General features: G+C 44.5%; 1 protein-coding gene across 4 annotated transcripts in view; it reads right to left on the bottom strand.

The window, feature by feature from the left end:
• Positions 1 to 22,008, bottom strand: part of LOC144766566 (uncharacterized) — an 844,102-nt gene that overhangs the window by 365,352 nt on the left and 456,742 nt on the right. For all 4 annotated transcript variants that reach the window (XM_078650371.1, XM_078650370.1, XM_078650369.1 and 1 more), the window contains one exon: positions 21,032 to 21,091. In XM_078650371.1, the coding sequence (XP_078506497.1) occupies positions 21,032 to 21,091 (60 nt within the window). The remainder of the gene's footprint in view (positions 1 to 21,031; positions 21,092 to 22,008) is intronic.

Genomic DNA, 22,008 nt, shown 5'->3' with positions numbered 1-22,008 from the left:
TTGATCACTCAAGTCAAGTCAAGTCAAAAATTTGTATAGCGCCCTAATCACCCAGAGGGTCTCAAGGCGCTTGGGGGGGGGAGGGGGTGTTCGTTACTTATCAAATAGCCAGGTTTTGAGTTGTTTTCTGAAGGAGAGGTGGTTCTGTGTAAGGCGGAGGTGGGAGGTGAGAGAGTTCCAGGTTTTGGCCACTAAGTAGGAGAAGGATCTTCCTCCCATGGTGGCTCTTCGGATGCGTGGAAGCGTGGCGAGGGCTAGATTGGGCGATCGTAGTTGGCGGGTGGGGGTGTAAAAGGTCAGGCGCGTGTTGAGGTATTTGGGTCCCAGGTCGTGGAGGGCTTTGTGTGCGTGGGTGAGGAGACGGAACGTTATTCTCTTGTTGACTGGGAGCCAGTGGAGGTCTCTCAGGTGACCGGATATGTGATTGTGGCGGGGTATGTCTAGGATGAGTCGGGCGGAGGCGTTCTGAATGCGTTGGAGTTTATTCTGTAATTTGGCTGTGGTTCCGGCGTAGAGGGTGTTTCCGTAGTCCAGTCGGCTTGTGACAAGAGCTTGGGTGACCGTCTTTCTTGTTTTGGTCAGGATCCAGCGGAAGATCTTTCTGAGCATACGTAAGATGTTAAAGCATGATGATGAGACGGCGTTGACTTGTCTGGTCATCGAGAGGGAGGAGTCTAGACTGAATCCCAGGTTGCGTGCATGGTCCGTTGGTTTGGGTGCGCTGCCCAGGGCCGGTGGTCACCATGAGTCGTCCCATGCGGAGGGGGATGATCCTAGGATGAGGACTTCCGTCTTGTCAGAATTCAGTTTTAAGCGGCTGTTCTTCATCCATTCGGCAACGTCTTTCATCCCTTCGTGTAGGTTAGTTTTAGCGGTGTTTGGGTCTTTGGTGAGGGAGAGGATCAGCTGGGTGTCGACGGCGTAGCAGATGATGTTGAGGTTGTGCTGGCGTGCGATGGATGCAAGGGGGCTCATGTAGACATTGAAGAGGGTGGGGCTGAGCGATGATCTTTGTGGTACGCCGCAGATGACTTCGGTGGCCTCTGACCTGAAAGGGGGAGGCGGACTCTCTGGGTTCTTCCAGCGAGAAACGAGATGATCCAGTCCAGTGCTTTTCCTTGTATCCCGACGTTTCTGAGGCATTGTACAAGGGTGCTATGACAGACCGTGTCAAACGCTGCGGAGAGGTCCAGGAGGATAAGGGCAGCTGTTTCTTCGTTGTCGAGAAGTGTTCGGATGTCGTCTGTAGCTGCGATGAGGGCGGTCTCGGTGCTGTGTTTGGCTCGGAAGCCGGACTGTGAGGGGTCGAGGGAGCCGTTAGATTCGAGGAAGGCTGCGAGCTGATTGTTGACGGTCTTCTCTATGACCTTGGCAGGGAAAGGGAGGAGCGAGATGGGGCGGTAGTTCTTAAGTTCAGTCGGGTCTGCTGTGGGTTTCTTCAGTAGAGCACTGAGTTCGGCATGTTTCCAGCTTTCTGGGAAGATAGCGGTGTTGAGGGAGCAGTTGATCATATCTCGGAGATGGGGTGCGATGATGTAGTCGGCCTTGTTGAAAATGTGGTGGGGGCATGGGTCGGTTGGTGATCTGGAGTGTATGGAGTTCATCAAGCGGATGGTGTCTTCAGTGCTGATTGGGTCCCAGGCGCCAAGGGTGGTGGTGGGGGGCTTCAGTTCGGTGGTCGTGAGGGGGGTGTACTGGTCGCCAAAGCTGTTATCTATGTCAGCGATTTTGCTGTGGAAGAATGAGGCTAGAGAGTAGCAGAGGTCTTGAGAGGGAGTGATGTCGTTAGAGCCTGCGCTGGGATTGGTTAGCTCTTGGACAATGCTGAAGAGTTCCTTGCTGTTGTGGGCGTTGTTGTCGAGTCGATCCTTGAATGCTAATTTCTTGGTGGATCGGATCAGCTGGTGGTGTTTGCGGGTGGCGTCCTTGAGGGCGGTCATGTTGTCTGTGGTTGGGTTTTTTTGCCAGGCTTTCTCGAGGGTGCGGCAGTTCTTTTTGGAGTTCTTGAGGTCGTCATTGAACCAGGAGGCTTTTTTGCTACCTGGTTTGTTGTGATGGTTTTTCAAGGGTGCTAATTAGTCGGCGCAGTGGGTGATCCATTGTGCGAGATTGATGGCTGCTTGGTTTGGGTCCGATGGTTTGGTGGGAAGGTTTTGGTTTAGCGATGTGGTGAGCTGGTCGGTGGTAATTTTGTTCCAGTTTCTGCGTGGGACTTGTTGTGGGTGGTGCTGGGTTGTGGTCTTTCTGAAGTTGAAGTGGATGCAGCTGTGGTCCGTCCAGTGGAGTCCTGTGGCGTGAATAAAGGAGATATGTTTGCTGGAGGAGAAGATTGGGTCGAGCGTGTGTCCGGCGTGGTGGGTGGGGGTGTTTACCAGTTGTATGAGTCCGAGATTGGCGAGGTTGTCCAGCAGGGTGGTGGTGTTGCTGTCATTATTCTTTTCCAGGTGGAAGTTGAGGTCCCCTCGGAGAATGTAGTCCTCGGAGGGGAGGGCGTGTGGGCTGATAAAGTCAGTGATCTCTTCGCTGAATTGTGTGTAGGGTCCTGGTGGTCTGTAGATGAGGGTGCCTCTTAGTGTGGTCTTGGGGTCGGTGTGTATCTGGAAGTGGAGGTGTTCGGCGGCGGTGAAGGTGTCGTCGGAGCTGGTCGTGATGCGGATGGTGTTCTTGTGGACGATGGCGATGCCTCCTCCTGTTCGGTTGATGCGGTCCTTTCGGATGATCTTGTAGCCGTCCGGGATGGCTATGGCGATGTCGGGCGCTGATGTGGTATTCATCCAGGTTTCTGTAAGAAAGGCGACGTCCGGCGTTGTGGTGTCCAGTAGGTTCTATAGTTCAATGGCGTGTCTGTGGACCGAGCGGGTGTTGAGCAGGATGCATTTCAGGTGGTTATTGTCGGAGTTCTGTTTGGCATTAGTGGGCGTAGTGTAGGTCTTGATGCAGCAGAACTTGCAGGAGTGGCAGGTGAAGGGTCCATGGGTGTGTCCTGGGGCGGCTTGGTGGCAGTTGTGGAGTCGGCCGGTGTTGAGTGCAGAGAGGGTTGCGGCGCCGTACGTTAGGCGGGAGGAGTTGGTTTGGCGGGGGCCAGGGGGTCTGGGGCTGGGCGCGGTCCAGGCGCGGACGGGCGTAGGCGGGCTTACCTTTGGCGTGCCTTCGGCGCGCATGGGGCGCGACCGCTGCACGTGAACGCTGCGCTTGCGTGCATCTGTCATAAATGGATCGTGGAGGGGCGGAACGAGGGAGGAGCAGCTGGGAGGCTGGAGCGGGGTTGCGAGGTCTGGGGATGCCGGAGGGCTACGGGGAGGGGCCGTGGGGGAGCAGGAGGGGCACAACAAATGGCACGAAAACAATGCAGGACGGGATCGGGGGGGCACAATCTGGCACAGACACCCAAAGCGGCGATACCAGGCAAAGCGGAGCAATATTATGTAATGAAATGGGCAAATCAAAACAACTTATTTGCAATGGCAGGCGCAACAATGAGCACAATATTATATGACGAAATAGGAAAATCAAAACACCTTATTTGCAATAGCAGGCGCAGCAATGAGCACAATATTATATAACGAAATAGGAAAATCAAAACACCTTATTTGCAATAGCAGGCGCAGCAATGAGCACAACGATACCAGGCAGCCCAGGAGGGAGCAATGTGGACACCAGGCAGCCACGAACACCAGGCGGCTCAGGAGCGAGGTGGAGCGACCGGTTCTGACCAGGTCAGGACGGACACTGCGGTCCTTTGATGTCTGACACTGCTTTTAAACCTATATTGGTTGCAGTAGATTTGTGATCAAGATTCCTTTGGGTCTGGCCGCAACGTAGTGCTGACGCTCGACTGTCATAAAAGATTTGCATGGATTTGTCGGCATATTTGCCTGTGGCACCTTCTATTCTGACTAAGGTCTTGCTTTGGCCTCTAAGGCTTACCGGGGCGCGATGAAATCTCTAGGCGTGCAGGTGCAATTTCCTTCTCCATAGGGGTCTGAGGGCAATTCTGTTGTGAAGCAAATGAACTGTGACGTAAAGCAATCTTTGACAGCTAGAGTCCTAGCTACTGGCAGGGGTTGGCTGACTCATCTATATGGAGTCCAACATGCACTAAATAATCTCCCTAGAAGATCTCTGGGTGGGCAGACCCTGTACTAAATACTCTTTGGCATTAAAATGTCTGTGCCGGATTGATGGTTCAGACGTCGTGGTAACTGCTGCAACCTTTGACGTAGATAACCAATGTACTATGTCACAGGATCTACAAAAAAGCTTGCGATTCACAAGCGGAAGCTCAGTTGCCCTTGTCCACAGATTCAGAGGTGCTGATTCTGGTTTCCGGCTGGCTTCTGGAAGTTGGAAACCTGGTCCATGAAAAAGTGGATAACAAAAAATAATTTAGTCCATCATACCGTGCGCCGGTCAGAGTCCTTGGCTTAAAAGGAACCCATACTGAGATTACCTGGTTGTAGGGAGAATCGTTACATTTCTGTAGAACATGTCAAGCTGCACCATATGACTGATACTGAATAATATGCCTCCAAGCATTACATACTGTGATATTTCACTGAATTTGATGGCTTCGGTTTTTTCAACTACTCTCCAGCTAATGGAGGAGGAGATGGAAACTTCAAATGATTTATTGCCTGTTTTAACTTCTACATCCACCACTGTGAATATTGAGTATGCCTCTCCTTCAGTTGAGGTGATAATTGACATTCCTGAGAGTACCATACCTAAAAATAAAGTGTCAGAGGAGCACTCCATTCAACTTGCTAATATGCTTATGTACTTTACCCTGGCATGCTGCAGAGGCATGCACACTGTCCCTATGCGCTGTAAACTAGACAAATAATATTTCAAGTGTTTCCACTTGTCCTCTGCGCACTGTAGCCTACGCTCCCAATGGCGGTATAACAATATTGCTAATGTACACTCAATAAACAAAATAGAAACCAATTGAATTGTTGCTACATAATGTCCATTTCAACAAAAACGTTATCTTTTGATTGTGTATGCATCAAAAAATAATACATTCTTATAATACATCACTAGTTCATGGTGCGCAATTATGTTTGTAGAACTGCCCAATGCATTTCTGCCCTTCTTCCGGGGCTTGATTATTATGTTGCTCCGTAGCACAGAAGTAAACCTGAAAAACTGTATCTGGGTGTATACCGATATTGCTTGTGCAAAAAAATGTTATGAAAAGATCCAGAACTCTTCTTCATAGACCCGAAGAAGGAACACAAATGTGGAGAACACATCGCCTAAACGCGAGTTGTTTAAAGAAGTGCGAGAAGGGAAAGAGCATCTCCTCAGATATTCATGCTCCACAACTGAGCTTCAGAAGTCTCTAATATGCTAGATGCCTGGTACCATTCCAAAGGGACTAGTCCGTCACATACAACATTCCAGCTTCTGTTCATTCAACGTCTGAAGTGGCTCCCCCCTCGGCTGGTCGGTGTGTCGGGTAGGGGCGGTCCGCGGCCGGCTTCGGTAAAGCATTAATGAAATCCTGCGTGAGTTGTGGGGTGTTGAAGAAACGTTGTTTCCCTTGATGGTTAGCTTGAGATGGGCGGGGAATAACATTGCATAGGGTAAATTGAGTTGTTGTAGCTTCTTCTTCACAGGGAGAAATTTCCGTCTTTGCTCTTGAACAGCCATTGTGAAGTCGGGGTAGATTGAAATGTTCATCCCATCAAAGCAGAGTTGTCCGTGCTCCCGGGACAGGCGAAGGACCGTGTCCCGATAATTGAGCATTCTGGCAATTATTGGGCTGGGTGTGGCGCCTGGGATAGGGCGAGCCGCCAGTAAGTGATGCGCCCGTTCAACCAACAGGACCGGCGAGAAGGCCTCCTTTCCAAACAGCGCAATGAGGAGGCGCTCAGCATACTCCTCCATCCTGCCAGTTGCTGTTGACTTTGACACTCCCAGGATGCGGAGGATGTTTCTCCTAGAGCGGGATTCTAAGTTTTATTTTTGGCCGCTATAACTTTTAGGACCCGCTCCATCTCCAGCATACAAGTGGTAGTGGCAGCTGAGGTATCCTACAAATCCGAAACGCGCCTCTCCGCCTCTTTCAGTTGGTCTTCATGTTTGTCGACTCAATGCATGATGCCATCTAGTCTTGCATTCATGGAGTCCATTTTGGATTCAATGGAAGTCAGGGTGGAATGCTTAACTAGTAGCCTTCAGGTCTAAAATAGAGGGTGCCGGTGTCTCAGTAGGGTCATCTTCAGGGTCCATCTGGGAGTGAGTATTCTTGCATGTTGAGTTTTGGCTGGCGCCCATCTGGTTTCCCGATGGCGGCTGGGGAATAGGTTATTCCTAAAGGGGTCAGGCCAGGGAGCCACGGCGCAGAGCCCGTGTGGACAACAATGAGCTTCCGGGGTGGCGACACAAGCCACAGACGGTGCCTGCAATTCAGGAGGGAGGGTTCCCATGGGCCGCTCACCCTCCACTCCTTGCTTCCTTAAGGTGGCACAGCAGAAGGGACGGTCCCGCAGGCGCTACCAGTATCTCCCTCTCATAGGTGCACCGGGCTACATAAGGACTCAGGTAGGGTGTTTCTGCAGTGCAGTGGGTACTGTCAGTCGCACGCCAACCCCTGCTTCAACAGATCTCCTTTTAAGTGTGGGGCAGCTCTCGGGGTCCACCACACGGTGCCCAGTGGTGTGTCACGTCTCCGAGCTACTAGCCTCTCACCAGCCCGGGGAGGCCAGGCTCATACAAGCACCCTCAGGTATTAGGTCGCACCGGGTGGCCGTGTGGCAGAGTGAATCTCAGGCGCCCAAGCCGCCAATCGGCACCGCCTGCACACCAGCCTTCGGTGTTCACGGCTCCTGCACAACAGGCCAGGGCTTGACTCACTCCCACAGACATTGGAGATAGCCAGCATGTCAATGCTGGTAGGACCGCCCACTCAGTACGTGAGCCCTAGGCCAGTGACATGAACCGAAGTGTCCTCAGAGGCCGCAGGGGGATCACCGCAGAATAGCGTTTCACCTCCGGTCTGTTCAGGTGCTGGTAATGGAGTGGGGGGCATGCTTATGAAGGCAATCTGGGTCATCCTCACCTCTGATGTCGGGCACATAGTCCTGGCGGATCGCCAGCACAGCCAGGGCAGCAGGGGGTGGGGCTCTGTCGCACTCCCCAAGGCCGCAGCATCATCAATCAGACCCCGGCTAAATTCAAGCAGAGCAGCGCCAGGCATGAATCCCGGACGCCGCCGCATAGCAAGCCCAGCTGGCCCAGGGGAGATTCAGGCTCTCACCACCTCACCCCCGTGCCAGCCCCCCTCGGCCTGCAGTCAGCCCGTAACTCGTCTTTGAGGCCCACTGGGCTGCAGCAAATTGGCATCAGGAGCGTGGGCACAGAGCCAAGGGGGAGGGCACCGCACACGTGTCCCTGCACTGGGTCCTGCGAGGTCTCACCCACAGCAGCCACAGCAGGGAAGTGATTATAGATATGCAGCACCTGCCAGCCTCCTCAGTAGTGTTTAGTCGAGTCAGCCCGCGTCGCCACCATCTTGTGGGTGGTCTTGGAGAACAGGAGGCCAATTCTGGGGCTTAGCTAGTCAGAATGTCGACGTTTTCAGGCGAACGGTAAAGCTGCATCGCTCCGAAGTTTAGATCGTTGTTTTTTTGCACTCTCAGGATCTGAGATGACCAGGATATTTGCCGGATCTGTCCCTGAACTGCAAAAACCAGACCTCACGCAAGTGTGGCCATCTTGCTTTGCGCCCTTCAGCTCCCCCTACAGTAGAAAAGAACATGCATTTAAAGAGATTAAAGAGTAGGAGAGAAAGGGAGTTAAGAAGAGAGGAGAATGAAGAAAAGGGAGATTAGAAACAGGAGTTAAAGAGGGAGAGGATCAAGGCAGAGAAAGAAGAGAAAAGGGGGAATTTAAATAGGATGGAAATAGAAGAGGAAGTAGAGAAAGAGAAAGGAATAAAAAAGAAAAAAACAGGGGAGAGGAAGATAGAGAGTGAGAAGAAGAAAGGAATTCAGAATGAGAGAAAAAAGAGTCAAAAAGAGAAAACAGGCTGGAGGAGACAGTCAATGTGAAGTTTTGGTTTTTACTTATGTTCTGTTTACAAAGAGTACCTAACGGGTATTCCAAATTTGGTAATATGCTATCAGCCTGTATGCAACTGGTGTATGTTGGGCAATTACCAGTGAGGTATTCAATAAAATCTGTTTTAAACCAAAAATGAGAAAACAGATGATCTACAGATGGATAGACTGGAAAGAGAATTTAATGAGTACAAAGGATGAAAATTATCGATAAAAGAGAAGGGGACGGAATGAGAGGCAGGAGAAAGACCACTATAAATATGAAGGTGAGAAAATGGGAAAGTGGGAGAAAGGGGAAAAACAATGGATAAATGGACAGAAGAAGCATAAGAAAGAAGTTGTCACAAGGAGAAGAGGGAGACAGAAGGAGAATGGAGAAAACAGGAGGGGAGACAAAAGGAGAGAAAGGTGAAAAGATAATGTGGAGATGATATCAGCGAGCTGAAAGAGGAGGCAAAAAAGAAAACCTGGGGGAGATAAGGAAGAAAGGGAAGGAAGAGGAGGGAGAGGAGAAGGAAGAAAGGAAAAGCAGCAGATTAGAGGGTGATGTAAGGAGAGGGGGAAGGCAAGAGGAGAGAACGGTAGAATGGGAATAGAAAGAGAAAAGGGTGAGATTGTAGATCGGAGGTCAGGAGAGGGTAAATGGAAGAAGGTAGGAAAAGAGGTCTGTAAGAAAAGGTCAAAGGGTCTGCAAAAGCAGATGAAGGAGATGGGTGGAGAGAAAGATATGGAGGTTGGAGGATAGCAGAGCAGAGGGCAAGAAGCTAAAAGGGGAGAGACGGGAAGAGGAGATAGAAAAGAACAAATGATCGAAAGAGGTTGTGGAGATGGAGCAAGATTGAGGAGAGAAAGAGAAAAAGAGGTAAAATAAAGTGGAACTGGACAAGAAAGAGAAAGAGAAGAGCAAGGGAAGTAGAGGTGTCCAGAAGTAAAAATCAGAAGGAGATGGAATGGGGATATACAGAATGAGGGCTAATGGGAAGGCAGAGGCAGAAGAAGATGAGAAAAAGGAAATGGAGATTTGGGCGACAATAAGAAAGAGGAGGGGACCCAAGTGAGAAAGACTGCCACTGTGTGCTATGGCCTTCTCAGAACAATCTGAAAAGTTCTTCCCCTACTCCCCGGTCAATCTGGAAAGCTCCTGATCCAGGCTCTGATTCTGTCGAGATTAGATCTTGCCAACTCTCTCTATCTGGGTACCCTGAAGTCAGTAACCACCAAGTTGCAGTTGTTCAGAATTCGGCAGCCAGACTGCTCACAGGAAAGAGCAACCGCTGCTCAGCCAAACCCGCCCTATGCTCCCTCCACTGGCTCCCGGTTCAGGAGAGAATTCACTTTAAGGCCCTCTGTATCACTCATAAATCTCTGAAGGGGAATGGCCCACCCAACACCAAGGCCCTCCTTGGAACTTATAAGGCTCCCAGAAATCTCTGTTCCGACAAGCTCCATCCGGCAGAGGTTCCAGGAATCATGAGGTCCAGATCAGGTGGTCGTCTCTTTTCATATAACTCATCCAAGCTTTGGAATTCCCTACCTCTATCCATTCGTAAGGAACCCAACCACTTGGTCTTTCGGAAACAACTGAAGACCTGGCTCTTCCCCGAGGGACCTTCCCCTTCCTCTTCAGTTCTGCCACAGTGCTGGGATGCCTCCGGGTAGCCATGCGCTATATAAAAATCCATTAATTCATTAATAAAGGGGGGCAAAATAAGAAGACTGCAGAGCAGAGACGAAGAATTACAAAATATGATGTTGGGAACAAAGGAGAAAAAGAAGAGGAGTTGAGAGGCAAAGAAAAGATATAGCCAAATAAAAAAACAAAGGAGGAGAATAATATACTGCAAAAGAGTTGTGGGTGAGACAATGAGAGGGAAAGGAGAGGGGAAATGAAAGGGATTGTGTAAGATAGAAATACCAAATGTGGAGATAAGAAAGGAAGAAGAGAGAGGTTAAAACTAATATAGTAATAAATATATTTAATATAAACTTAGAAATAATTATTTTAAAATTTAAATTTTAATAAATAATTTCTATAATTAAAAAAATTATATCACCAAAAATAATATATATATATATATATATATATATATATATATATATATATATATATATATATATATATATATATAAAAACATATTATTAAATAAACATATATAGCATTTTTAGCGTAGCATAGAAAATGGTTAAAATTTATTGTAACAACTATAGTGAGTTCAACATTAGCAAAAGTGTTGGATAGCGTAGAGGTAAAATTTACTATTCCCACTCCAGTGGGTGCAACAGTAGGGAAAGCGCTGGATAGCGTAGGGGTTAAAATTACTATTCCCACTCCAGGGATGTATGACGTTACAACGCATACTTTTACAACACCTACCATTACATCAAAACTTTTACAACACAAAAACGTTTACAACTCATACATTTACAACTCAAGATTTTACAACGCATATACCTTTACAACGCATACCATTACAACGTAAGTATTGGTAAGTATGTAATATTTTTTTTTAATATAAATTAATTTCAAATATTATAATATAATTTAATTTTATTTAATTGTATTTAATTACTGTAATTTAAATGTAATTTTACTTTATTTTTACAAAGTACCCCTGTACCCCAAAAACCCTAAACTGACCCTGAACCTTAAAAATACCCCTTTACCCAAAAACTGAAAACTGACCCTGAACCCTAAAAATACCCCTTTACCCCAAAAACTGAAAACTGACCCTGAACCCTAAAAATACCCCTTTACCCAAAAACTGAAAACTGACCCTGAACCCTAAAGATACCCCTTTACCCCAGAAACTGAATACTGACCCTGAACCCTAAAAATACCCCTTTACCCCAGAAACTGAAAACTGACCCTGAACCCTTAAAATACCCCTTAACCCAAAAACTGAAAACTGACCCTGAACCCTAAAAATACCCCTTTACCCAAAAACTGAAAACTGGCCCTGAACCCTAAAAATACCCCTTTACCCCAGAAACTGAAAACTGACCCTGAACACTAAAAATACCCCTTTACCCAAAAACTGAAAACTGACCCTGAACCCTAAAAATACCCCTTTACCCAAATACTGAAAACTGACCCTGAACCCCAAAAATACCCCTTTACCCAAAAACCCAAACATATAACATTTTAAAAATAATTATATACTTAGCAATACTTACGTTGTAATGGTATGCGTTGTAAAGGTATCTGCGTTGTAAAAACATGCTTTGTAAATGTATGCGTTGTAAAAGTTTTTGCGTTGTAAAAGTTTCATTGTAATGGTAGTGCATAGTAAAAGTTGCGTTGTAAACGTTGCATACCCACTCCAGTGGGTGCAACATTAGGGAAAGTGTTGTATAGCGTAAGGGTTAAAATTACTATTCCAACTTCAGAGAGTGCAATAATAGGGAAAGTAAATACTTAACAAATAGATATAAATAACATAAATAGTAATACCAATTACAAATAAATAAAATATTGTACTTGTGTATAAAAAATATTACATATTTATTTATAAATACAAAATAAAATTATTTAATTATAAAAATTGCCTACTCATACTAATTAATTACCTATTAACAATAAATTAATTTACAATTTCAAAATTAATAAATTAATTTTAATTCCCAATTATATTTTAATTAATTACCTATTAAAAATTAATTAACAATTAATTCAAAATAAATACCAATAATTTAAATGACATATTTAATTAATGAGAATTAAATTATTTCCCACCCTATTCCCCTATAAACCCACAACCCGCTACAGAAAATAAATGAATGAAATTAACATATTTATCAATTAATCAATTAAAATTATTTACCAATCATATTTTTATTAATTACCAATTATTATTTAATTAACAATGTATTCCAAATAATTAAGAATAAATAAATTAACATATTTAATTAATTATAATTAAATTACTTCCCACCCTATTCCCCTATAAACCCACAACCCGCTACAGAAAATAATGTAATAAAATTAACATATTTATCAATTAATCAATTATAATTAATTACCAATTATATTTTAATTAATTACCAATTAATACATAATTAACAATTAATTATAAATAAATATCAATAAATAATTAAAAAAATGTAATTAATTATAATTAAATTACTCCCCACCCTATTCCCCTATAAACCCACAACCCGCTACAGAAAATAAATTACTAAAATTAAAATATTTATCAATTAATCAATTATAATTAATTACCAATTATATTTTAATTAATTACCAATTAATAATTAATTAACAATTAATTCTAAATAAATATCAATAAATAAATTAACATATTTAATTAATTATAATTAAATTACTTCCCACCCTATTCCCCTATAAACCCACAACCCGCTACAGAAAATAAATTACTAAAATTAAAATATTTATCAATTAATCAATTATAATTAATTACCAATTATATTTTAATTAATTACCAATTAATAATTAATTAACACTTAATTCTAAATAAATATCAATAAATAAATTAACATACTTAATTAATTATAATTAAATTACTTCCCACCCTATTCCCCTATAAACCCACAACCCGCTACAGACTTATATTACACAAAAAATAAAAATTAATATTAACTTACCTTAAATTCGATATTTTTGTTGGCTATATTATGTCTAGTCGATATTATGTCCATTCTATATTTTTGATTCGATATTATGTCCATTCTATTCGATATTAATTTTCTCTAGTCGATATTTTTGTTGTCTATATTATGTCTAGTCGATATTATGTACATTCTATATTTTTTACTCGATATTCTGTCCAGTCGAAATAAAAGACTCGATATTATGACTGCCCACCAAGAGACATATATGGCTCCCTAAAAGTGATCAGTGAAAGAATAGAAGTCAGTCAATACACACATCAAGGTAGATTCAGCCCTGATCTGTGCTGATAATGGCTACCTCAGGCTGATATGTTGATGTACGTAGACTTCCACAGTTCTCTCCAGGAACTACAGAGAGAGACTAGGAGACCCTCCACAGCACTTGTAGCTCATGGCTTAGTTTTATCAGGCAGTCTACTGTCTATAGATGTTTGCCCGGCCAGGAACATGCTGGGCTAGTCCATCTGGGCAGTCTCGGCTCCTGCAAGACCAGGCACATCCCTTCTACCTCTCCATAGGCAGGCACATTTGTAGGCTTTAGACAGACCCCCTGATCATCCAACAAAAAGAGCTGACTTCAAGCTATGACCCCTCACTTCTCGGATGCTTGCTATTAGTCAGTGAGCAACCCTGGTCTCCCAGTAGCCATTTGAGTACTTTGCTGAGCATGCCTTTCCTTTGTCATAGACAATTCGGAGCTAGAAAAAAGTGCAGTGGTCTGGGTTCCATTTTCATAGGCATATTTTTGACCGCAATGTGGATCCAATATATCAAACGTTAACTGTTTTAGTTTGGTTCTCTTCCAAATGTTCTTCTAAGGCTGCTCTCCAGACACAACGTTATGTAAAGTACGTTTTTCACAGAAAGGTGCAATGGGGTGGTCTCTAAACCGACAACATGTATACAGAATTGTAAGGTTTCTGCATCTCACGTCCGTCAGCCCTTCTGAAGCAGCAATCAGATATAAACAAAAGGGCATGCCTGATCTAGAAACGTCCTCGCTTTTAGCAGCAGAAATTTTGGTCCACCCTTCATCCGTACCATCTACGGATGTTTGTTTTTGCATTTGTCACCCCGAGTGGGATGGGTATGCTCAGACGTGAGTCCCATGCTCTCCACACCACTGGAGTCAAGCTATCCAGGCTGATGAAGGCTGATAGCCAGAAACCGGTCCTTGGATGCTTGATTACGGTCCAGGAAAGACATGGCTTGGCAGTTCGGGCTGGACTGTTCCCATGAGGCACAGGGTCAAGGCTGATTTGCATATAGCCATGTCTGACCTGGGGTGGTGTGGAGTGCAAAAAAACGATGGATTTAGGCCCAGATCTCTGTACTGGGGTGAATGTATGACATTGTTCTGCATTCCGTCCATCAATTGTTGTTTTTGCATTTGTCACCCCGAGTGGTAATTAATTATAATTGATTAATTGATAAATATTTTAATTTTAGTAATTTATTTTCTGTAGCGGGTTGTGGGTTTATAGGGGAATAGGGTGGGAATAGGGTACCTAGCACCCTAACGGGTACTTTTGACCCTGGCATTATGCTAATATTGCATGTGGGCAGTGGCCTTGTACTGTCCTTTACAAGGTGAGATACTGTGCTGTGGCCTATGAGGCGAACTACCCGTACCCTCAAAGTGAACAGAGGAATACTGCGCCTGTTGGGAATTTAGCATGTACGGAGGTGGTGGCATCATTTGAGTTTTGTGATCTTATATGCTTGACCAGATCAATATGTCTGTGTCATTGAAAGTGTTGTCTTATCTTTCTTGCTGTTATTTTAAAACACACAGCCTTGCAGTGACATCCTGTATGTATGTATGTCACAGTGTGCGTACATGAATAGTGTAACACTTGTGTAGTAGTAGAACTCCGTGTGTATATATGTCTGAGTACTGAAACCAGTGGAATCCATTTAGATGCCCCTGGTTTAACATGGATTAAAGTGACGGAATAGTACAAAATTCTCAGACAGTGGCAGTGTATAGCCAGGTCTGTGGCTATCCAGACAGTGTTACTGTTCACAAATTCAATGAAGACTTTATTAGCAAGGACCTGCTCATTAGTTCATCCTGACCAATGACATTCGGTAGATGGAAAAACAACAATTGAAAAAAGTGCAGTGGTCTGGGTTCCATTTTCATAGGCATATTTTTGACCGCAATGTGGATCCAATATATCAAACGTTAACTGTTTTAGTTTGGTTCTCTTCCAAGTGTTCTTCTAAGGCTGCTCTCCAGACACAACGTTATGTAAAGTACGTTTTTCACAGAAAGGTGCAATGGGGTGGTCTCTAAACCGACAACATGTATACAGAATTGTAAGGTTTCTGCATCTCACGTCCGTCAGCCCTTCTGAAGCAGCAATCAGAAATAAACAAAAGGGCCTGCCTGATCTAGAAACGTCCTCGCTTTTAGCAGCAGAAATTTTGGTCCACCCTTCATCCGTACCATCTACGGATGTTTGTTTTGCATTTGTCACCCCGAGTGGGATGGGTATGCTCAGACGTGAGTCCCATGCTCTCCACACCACTGGAGTCAAGCTATCCAGGCTGATGAAGGCTGATAGCCAGAAACCGGTCCTTGGATGCTTGATTCCGGTCCAGGAAAGACATGGCTTGGCAGTTCGGGCTGGACTGTTCCCATGAGGCACAGGGTCAAGGCTGATTTGCATATAGCCATGTCTGACCTGGGGTGGTGTGGAGTGCAAAAAAACGATGGATTTAGGCCCAGATCTCTGTACTGGGTTGAATGTATGACATTGTTCTGCATTCCGTCCATCAATTGTTGTTTTTGCATTTGTCACCCCGAGTGGGATGGGTATGCTCAGACGTGAGTCCCATGCTCTCCACACCACTGGAGTCAAGCTATCCAGGCTGAAGAAAGCTGATAGCCAGAAACCGGTCCTTGGATGCTTGATTCCGGTCCAGGAAAGACATGGTTTGGCAGTTCGGGCTGGACTGTTCCCATGAGGCACAGGGTCAAGGCTGATTTGCATATAGCCATGTCTGACCTGGGGTGGTGTGGAGAGCAAAAAAACGATGGATTTAGGCCAAGATCTCTGTACTGGAGTGAATGTATGACATTGTTCTTCATTCTGTCCATCAATTGTTGTTTTTGCATTTGTCACCCCGCGTGGGATGGGTATGCTCAGATGTGAGTCTCATGCTCTCCACACCACTGAAGTCAAGCTATCCAGGCTGAAGAAGGCTGATAGCCAGAAACCGGTCCTTGGATGCTTGATTCCGGTCCAGGAAAGACATGGTTTGGCAGTTCGGGCTGGACTGTTCCCATGAGGCACAGGGTCAAGGCTGATTTGCATATAGCCATGTCTGACCTGGGGTGGTGTGGAGTGCAAAAAAACGATGGATTTAGGCCCAGATCTCTGTACTGGAGTGAATGTATGACATTGTTCTTCATTCTGTCCATCAATTGTTGTTTTTGCATTTGTCACCCCGCGTGGGATGGGTATGCTCAGATGTGAGTCTCATGCTCTCCACACCACTGAAGTCAAGCTATCCAGGCTGATGAAGGCTGATAGCCAGAAACCGGTCCTTGGATGCTTGATTCCGGTCCAGGAAAGACATGGCTTGGCAGTTCGGGCTGGACTGTTCCCATGAGGCACAGGGTCAAGGCTGATTTGCATATAGCCATGTCTGACCTGGGGTAGTGTGGAGTGCAAAAAAACGATGTATTTAGGCCCAGATCTCTGTACTGGGGTGAATGTATGACGTTGTTCTGCATTCTGTCCATCAATTGTTGTTTTTCCATCTACCGAATGTCATTGGTCAGGATGAACTAATGAGCAGGTCCTTGCTAATAAAGTCTTCATTGAATTTGTGAACAGTAACACTGTCTGGATAGCCACAGACCTGGCTATACACTGCCACTGTCTGAGAATTTTGTACTATTCCGTCACTTTAATCCATGTTAAACCAGGGGCATCTAAATGGATTCCACTGGTTTCAGTACTCAGACATATATACACACGGAGTTCTACTCCTACACAAGTGTTACACTATTCATGTACGCACACTGTGACATACATACATACAGGATGTCACTGCAAGGCTGTGTGTTTTAAAATAACAGCAAGAAAGATAAGACAACACTTTCAATGACACAGACATATTGATCTGGTCAAGCATATAAGATCACAAAACTCAAATGATGGCTCCACCTCCGTACATGCTTAATTCCCAACAGGCGCAGTATTCCTCTGTTCACTTTGAGGGTACGGGTAGTTCGCCTCATAGGCCACAGCACAGTATCTCACCTTGTCTAGGACAGTACAAGGCCACTGCCCACATGCAATATTAGCATAATGCCAGGGTCAAAAGTACCCGTTAGGGTGCTAGGTACAGATGCAAGGAGGCCGTCAGGTCTTGGGTACTCACTCATACCATGTAGGGATATTACTATAGCAACAGGATGCACGGGAACAACCTGAATCAACACCAGCGGTATCTTGAAATGCATCAGGAACCATAATCCTGCTTCTACTGATCATCCCATTCTCTCTGATACTCGAAAACTTGATACCTTAAGTTTGTTGAACTAAGTTTAAACAAAAGGCACAGACAAGCAGTCCATGCATCAAAGATTGTAGTGATCACCAGAAGTGAGTAGTACTTTATCTGTGTGACTGGAGTGAGGCCTTCATGCTCTCTCATGTAAAGTTCCACTGCCATGTGCTTAACTTACCCTTAGCCTACATCAAGTTAGTATGTAGTGCTGTGTGGTTGCATAGATGTCATGTGTGTATGTGTGCCTAATGATGGCAGAGTACATGGAAGACACTGGATTTCATTTTGGGAGACACAGGATTGACTGGAGGAGCATATGGAGCTAGAGGACTTTCTTCAGACAGATCTGTGAATTGCTGCATTCCTGAGAGCTGAGTGCACCCCACCCTGGAGGAAGAAGAGGAAGGCTCCTCAGTACACTTCAAACTGCTCTTGGATTCTGGGACAGGTCACTAGAAAGATGTATGTGCACAACTTAGGGAGGAGATGGTGCTGATAAAAGATTCATAGAGCAAAGCTTGGGCCCAGAGTAACATTTTGTTACACAAATCACTTTGGCTGACATCCAGGTGTGACACACTTAGTCACTTCCATGGCCTGTGTTGTGGGGCTACCAGATTTATAGTCACTCCTGCTGTGACAGACTGATTTCTAGACAAAGTACAGGCCAGATAAGTGGGCAGACCCCTAGCACCAACTTCAAACCCTCTAAATCACATTTTGTGACTGTAAATGGACTATCAGAAGAGGAGCTTGAGTCCTCCAAAATTGTCAACTGTCAAGCAGCCAGTGGGGCTGTGGAGGAGGGTAGCTCCGCAAAACTTCTGCCTGTGATCAGGATTTGAGGCTAAGGCATGCCTGCCTCCTAACTGGGTATCCAAGACCAATTGCAACTGGAACGTGGAGCACCATTTCTTGTCTACTTTGTAAGACCAATGTGCCCAATGAGGAACAGGAGAGCGCTACGAAGGAGAAAGCTCCAGATGAGGACCCTATTGTGTGGATCCCTACAGCAAGAAGTGAAGAGACAGCAGCTGTAATGATTGGGCCATAGCCCATGTGTGGAGGGAAGCCGGTGACCTTGTAAACCAAAGGGGCCCGCTGTGAACCCTAATCTCATGCCAATCGGGCAATAGCCCATGTGCCAATTGAAGTCAGCAACTCGTTTGACAGAGGGGCCTACCATATAGATCTATGGAATGCCAATGGGGGCATAGTCTATGTGCGGAGCGAAGCCAGGGACCATGTTTTCTGGAGGGACTGCTGTGAAGAGGAATTTACAGCTGTGCTGATCGGGCTCTTGCCAGTGTGCGGAGTGAGGCCATTGACCACACATGCTAATTGGAGCCACCGTGATGAACAAGGGATGTTGTCTGGTTCAGCCATTGTAAAGGGGAGAGGGCTCCGGGGGGTGACCGGTGCATTCCTGAGTTCCAACATAGGATCGGAACCCAACCAACTGTCTCCCCCACCTGTGGGGAGGATCAAAGGAACTTAGGGCCTCATTTATGAGGTTTTGCCGTAGAGAAGCACAGCAGGCCTTCCTGCTGCACTTCCCTGCGACAAAAGAAAAGTGCAGGAATGCGCCGTATATATAAGATACAGTGCATTCCTGTTCTTTTCCCCTGCGCCGGCTCACAATGGGCTGCTGTACGCCAATGCAGGCATTTTTGCAACATGGTGCAAGGGTGCCTGCATTGAGGGGATGATTATTTTTGTACAGGAAGGGTAACCCTACAAAAGTAATAACAAGAGTTTTTTTCCTCTTTCTATGTGTGCTGGAGGCTGCAGCACACGAGGAATGAGGAAAAACAAGGAGAAATAAAGATATGTCTCCGCGTTGTGCCTCACTTATGCCTCCCTTTGGGAGGCGAAAACATTTGGCACTGCCTTAGATTTACGGTTTCTCGTAATCTAAGGCAGTGTCAAAAGGCCATGGATGTTGCTGGGAACGCCCCAGCAACACACGTTGCACAACCCCTTTACCGCAGAACACTGAGTTAAAGGGACTGATATTATCAGGCAGTAGTACGCCAATAAAGTGGCTTAGTGCTGCCTGATAAAAATCACGCAGGCTTCTGCGCCACAAAACGTCACATAAAGTGATGTTCCGGAGGTGCAAGGAGTCTCATAAATGAGGCCCTTGCTGTCTAACTGGAGGAATGCACCATGGACACCGCACTCTCACTCAGCAGAGTTGCGAGTGCTACTTAACATCCACATCTGTTCCAGCCCTCTGCAACATCTGAAGCACAAACGGTGCCATGTACTCCGGTAGCGCAACCCCTGTAGGAGCGGGTAAGACTGATCACAAGGCCAGAAGGCCCAAGAGAACCTTGTTCTGCCACTTGGTGCTTTGGATGCTGGAACACTTTTGCTTTTTAGAAGAGTCGGAGTGGGACTCCTGAGAATCCGACTACTAGGGGGGCTTCATCTGAATGTCACCTATAGTGAGTGAGGAATAGCTACTACCAGTAGTGAGAGGGAAGGTTGACTCAAGGACCTGTCTTTCAAACCCTAGAGCCCCAACCTCATGGGACTGTTTATAATGCTTGTGTATGCCATGTTATACTTTGTCATTTTATATAAACACTCCTTTTTTCATAAAAGCAAGGATTTGACCTGACAATCATTTACTGCTGCTATTGAACATATTTTGATTTGTGAGACTGTGTTAATTCCCAGCATCTACCTTCCCCCTTAGACGCCTTAGACTTCTTGACCTACGCTATTACTGAGAGTCAAGTGATGAAGGAATACTAGGCTTAGCTTATCAGGATCAATCGAGCTTCAAGACATCAGAAGTTAAATGCCTTAACCCCTATGGTTGGGCCCAATAGCTCCTGCTTGCCATCTGGCCCTCTGAAAGGAGTTATGACACCCATGTATTACTTGTTTTCTGTAATTTACTTCAGTCATACGCAAATCACCCACCTATCAATGCACTCATCAATTGATCAAACTATGTATTTAGTAACTCACCCTTTCATCCAGCATCCAACCATTGACTCATATCTACCTAGTACTGCAACCATGGACTCAAAAATCAAGGGAGCATTACTTTCACTTTTGGAAAGCTAGATCTCCAAGATTTCTCCTAGCCTGTTTCTTTTGCCTCACAACTTTTGCAGATATTTACATCACCTCTTTTACACCCTCAGGCCTTGCAATGCTCATTTTCATATACATTTACGCCACAATAGTCCTTCACTTTTCTAAACATTTACAGCAAGAACAACATTTATTTTCAGGCATCAAATTCCATGTATTGTGTATATGATTGTGTGTGCACATTTATGGCAGTGTGTTTATCATTTGTGGAAAAGAGTCATTTTCAATTACTTGACCACTTTCAAGATTCATTAAAATATGTTGATCAGAAATAATACTTTGGGCTGTCATGACAGGAAAATTGCAGATGTTTGACTTAAAGGCAGATGCATTTGTGTGAATACATGTATTCATATGTGAAAGTGCATGCTTGAATGTGTGTGGCTGTGTTTACTTGTGTTTGGGTACATTGCTGCAATACATGGACAAACAGAACATCATGAAAGTAGAAAGACATTTGCTACAATAATGTCGTCTAGTGGGAGTTCTTGCGTGTGATGGCATCAAAAAGCATATGTATGGCCAAAGCACAATATGGCACTTTTCCTTTTAATAAGGCTAACATTGAGAATTCAGAGATTTCAATGAGGTCACAGTCAGAAGAAAGTGTGAGAATCCTGGCTTAGATTCATTCCATCTCTTCACATTCAGGCACAGTGAATCTTTCAGAAATGATAATAAAACATTGATGACTTACAAGCAGCTTCAGTAATATTTTACGAATCAACATTGAATTTGTCTGTGCTTTTACCCAGTCCTTAAAGAGAAAAATAAGAGTTGATTAACCCAAAAATAAAGACTAAAATCACATTTGTAATGCATAGACATACACATACATAATATTATAAAGAGAGAGAGATACCACAAAAGATAAAAAGTTATGAGATACTCAAGCTCGGGGAGAGTTTTGGTGAGTTAGGCATTTGCACTTTCATGTATATATGTTGGGACCTTTGTATGCACAATGCTTTCTTACAGGATTGTTATATTTACTCTTGCAGGCATATGTCGGCAGGGTTTGATAACTGATGTAAGAGTAAATTCAGATTTGTCATGTACAGTGCGCATGTCAAAGAGAGGCAGCTACTCTTTGTCTTTCTAATTTTATTATAAATATCTTGTATTTCTATTTGTGTTTGCATTAGTGTGCCCCGCATGCCCACTTTAGCGTGATTGGGGTCCTAGACATGTTCTAATATGGATTGTGTAGCTGATATATTTTGTGATTCATTTATGCAAGTATTTCAATTTTGAAATTCTATTAGATATGTGATTTTAACCTGAATCACTTTAATATCACTCTCCAATATCACTGGGATAATATATTTTTTTAGTTCTTCGTTCACTAATAGGTGTTGTTTATCCATGACAAAATGAAACTCTATTTGTACTGCTGTGGTAGTCTAATGAATCTTTTAAGCGTTTGATATCAGACATGACTACATGTGATTAAGGTTTGGTTGAACTGAAATACTTCTTGGGAAATAACATTTCTGCACTACCACGGAATTTGTTTTTACACACGTGCATGCACACACATACATATATTCACAAACAAAAACACGTCAGTTATAGTTAGTGAAACTGTATTTTGGTTTGGTGTAAAAACCTAAATTAGGCTACACAAACATTAGAAATTCAGTACTTGTACTTACCTCTTAATTGGATTATTTA

This window comes from Lissotriton helveticus, chromosome 7, assembly GCF_964261635.1.
Source record: "Lissotriton helveticus chromosome 7, aLisHel1.1, whole genome shotgun sequence".
In the NCBI taxonomy this organism is placed as follows: domain Eukaryota; kingdom Metazoa; phylum Chordata; class Amphibia; order Caudata; family Salamandridae; genus Lissotriton; species Lissotriton helveticus.
Note: the sequence above shows the minus strand (reverse complement) of the source record. Positions and strands in the feature narration are given on the sequence as shown.